This window comes from Morone saxatilis, unplaced genomic scaffold (assembly GCF_004916995.1).
Source record: "Morone saxatilis isolate NCDOM2014 unplaced genomic scaffold, NCSU_SB_2.0 Contig8, whole genome shotgun sequence".
NCBI classification, from domain to species: domain Eukaryota; kingdom Metazoa; phylum Chordata; class Actinopteri; family Moronidae; genus Morone; species Morone saxatilis.
The window spans coordinates 6,375,848-6,378,412 of NW_023340257.1; the positions used below are offsets into that span (position 1 = coordinate 6,375,848).

The 2,565-nt window shown below is 43.4% G+C and overlaps 1 protein-coding gene across 1 annotated transcript in view; it reads right to left on the reverse strand.

Annotated features, from left to right (window-relative positions):
• pcsk7 (proprotein convertase subtilisin/kexin type 7) overlaps window positions 1-2,565 on the reverse strand; it is a gene marked incomplete in the record, with an annotated part of 13,426 nt that overhangs the window by 8,182 nt on the left and 2,679 nt on the right. Inside the window, 1 exon segment of the mRNA XM_035679677.1 lies at window positions 463-630. Within this exon segment, the coding sequence (XP_035535570.1) occupies window positions 463-630 (168 nt within the window).

Consider the following 2,565-nt stretch of genomic DNA (forward strand, 5'->3'; position numbering starts at 1 on the left):
CAGCTCTACCCACTGAGCTAACCAGGCACCTGTAATTGTGATTTTTATTTTTTTTTATTTAACATAACACACAATTATTTAGTAAAAATAAACAGCAGATAAATCCACAACGAAAATAATCAAATAATAGGTTCAAGCATTCGTTCAGATTAAAGCTACCCAGTGGAGTTTTTGACCACTAGAAGTGCTATAGAGCAAGCACGACGGCAATGCCATACACAGTCCTGCTGCAAGTTTCTGTACTATTCTGCTCGACAGCTGGTGGCAGTGACTAAAAAAGAAATGTTTTGATGCAGAATATGAATGAATGAATGAATTCTAAAAGTTGAAGTTTATCAGGAAGGATGTATCTATTCACGTCTTTGCATTGATTGTATATGTAACTGGCCAACCCGGGAGTGAAGTTTACACAGGCCTGTATACAGTAATAACTGATGCAATAAGAAGTTTCATCAGGCCTACCTTTGTGGCGGTGAAGGTGATGATGTGCTGGACATCCCTCCAGCTGAGACAGGGACGGACCTGCAGCATGAGGGCCACCATTCCTGCCGCCAGGGGGGCCGCGGCAGATGTGCCGGTGTGGCCCTCCGTACAGCCCGTCGCCTCCTGCATGGACCAGTCTGACGTCACCTGCAGAGACAGACAGATGGGTTGAGTGTGGAGGACACGACCATGGAGATTTATGTCAAGTATAAGCAGTGCCAAAGCGGTAACCGCTTGGGCAGGAGGCCAAACACAAACACCCACACACAAAAGTATACACTAACACTTGAGTGAATACAGGCACATACTTGACAAGGTATATCCAACACAAACTTAGTGTTTAGCATGAAGTTTCTATAACTAAACTAGCAGCAAAAAACACGTCCTCAGGCACCAGCATCATGGAGCCACCATTATAAAACAACATTTGCTTTAATGCGGGTGGCCAGAGTTCAATACTGTTTTTGTACAGAGTTTAAAGCCCTTGGGGAGATTCAGCTTTTAAAGAGATGAAAGGAAGTAAAGATAAAAAGAGTAGGCAAATAAAAATGTATATACACAGAGAATGGAAGCGAAGAGAAGTTTAAAATAATGACGTTAATGGTTGCCCAAAACAGAGGTAGGAGAGGAAGGATTTATGGAGAAGATTAACTTTACGAGCAAGCAAAAAAAGGCCAACATAATATTGGTTCTACAACTCTGTCTCTCATCACTATGTGTGTGAGCTCTAGTAGACAGTCAAATCCATCCACATGCAAGGCGGACAACTGCAAACATTCCTCGTATGTCTTCCATGTCCACCACCCGCTGCTACACACATTAGTGACAGCCTGCCTGACAGAGGGACTACAGCGATGTAGCCTGAGGAATTCCCAGCCCATCCGTGTTTACATGAGGACGACATGTTGGCTTTTTCCAACAGCTGTTCGGGCCATGTAGAAGCTCTGGAGCTAATGTACAGTGTTGTGAATGCACTGAGTTTCCCAGCAGGGGTTGTGATGTTCATCCGGAGCAGCTGTCTATGTGGTGAGAGTATACCAGCATCATCTGGAGACAAGTTATGTACCTCAACATGCTACACAGTTGTGTTGTCAATTTCAACGTCCATTAGTAAAGGGCGCATTAAAACCTGAAACTCTTTAATCTATAATCATGTGTCATGTTTTGGTTAGCCTCAGTTATTTTTAGGGCTCGCATAATCAAGAATCCTCGACAAATCAGTCCATTGAAAAACCTCAATCAATCAGCATTTTAACCATCTATAAGTAATCATAGAATTCCCCATCTTGTGACTTTTCCAGGCCCTGTGATGAACACCGTGATAAAATGCATTTGTGAAGGCAGCTGTTCTTGGTGGACTCTAAATGGGTTCTCCAGAATAATACACTAATAGGCAGTGTGTGGTAAGCACTTGGCCTGTGAGTATACTGTGGTCAGTGGTGGATCTGTCTTTTCCAGAGAGCCTACCCTGGCTAAGCTCTTCTCCCCAAGGCGATGACATCCCAGGTCCAAACTGTGTTGCCATGGTGACCCCCGCAAACAGCGGCAAATAGAGGTCAGCGGCTTCAATGGGCCCTTACTTCTGTCATCATTCGTCATCCTTTCGGATGAAAATAGTCTCTGCTTGTCCTGACGTGGGGCTCCTCTTTGCAAGCTTTCAAACATTTGTCACAATAAATTCTACATTCTAAGTTTATAGATCACTTAAAATCCTCTCAGAGTGTAGAATATGGTATGTGCAGGCTTCAAGAGGAAGTCCAAACAAAAAGGGAAATACATGGTTTTTCGTAGGAGACCCTCCTTTTCAGGTGGTCAGAGAAGGATTTCCACTTTTCATATCAGCCTAAAGAAACCAAATCACTACTGACGAACACACCAAAGTTTTTTTTAACAAACCAAGTAGGTTAGGTGTGAAGGCTGCCTGATTCATTGTGGTTGGACCAACTCCACAGTGTGACATCATCTTTCATGTCTTTTTCCAGCTTTGGGTAGGTCATCATTGACTCCCTGCTTTCCTGTTGTTCCTTATGAGACTATTCATCCATTCTCTGGTATAGTCATCATTTGTGTGTGTGTGTGTGT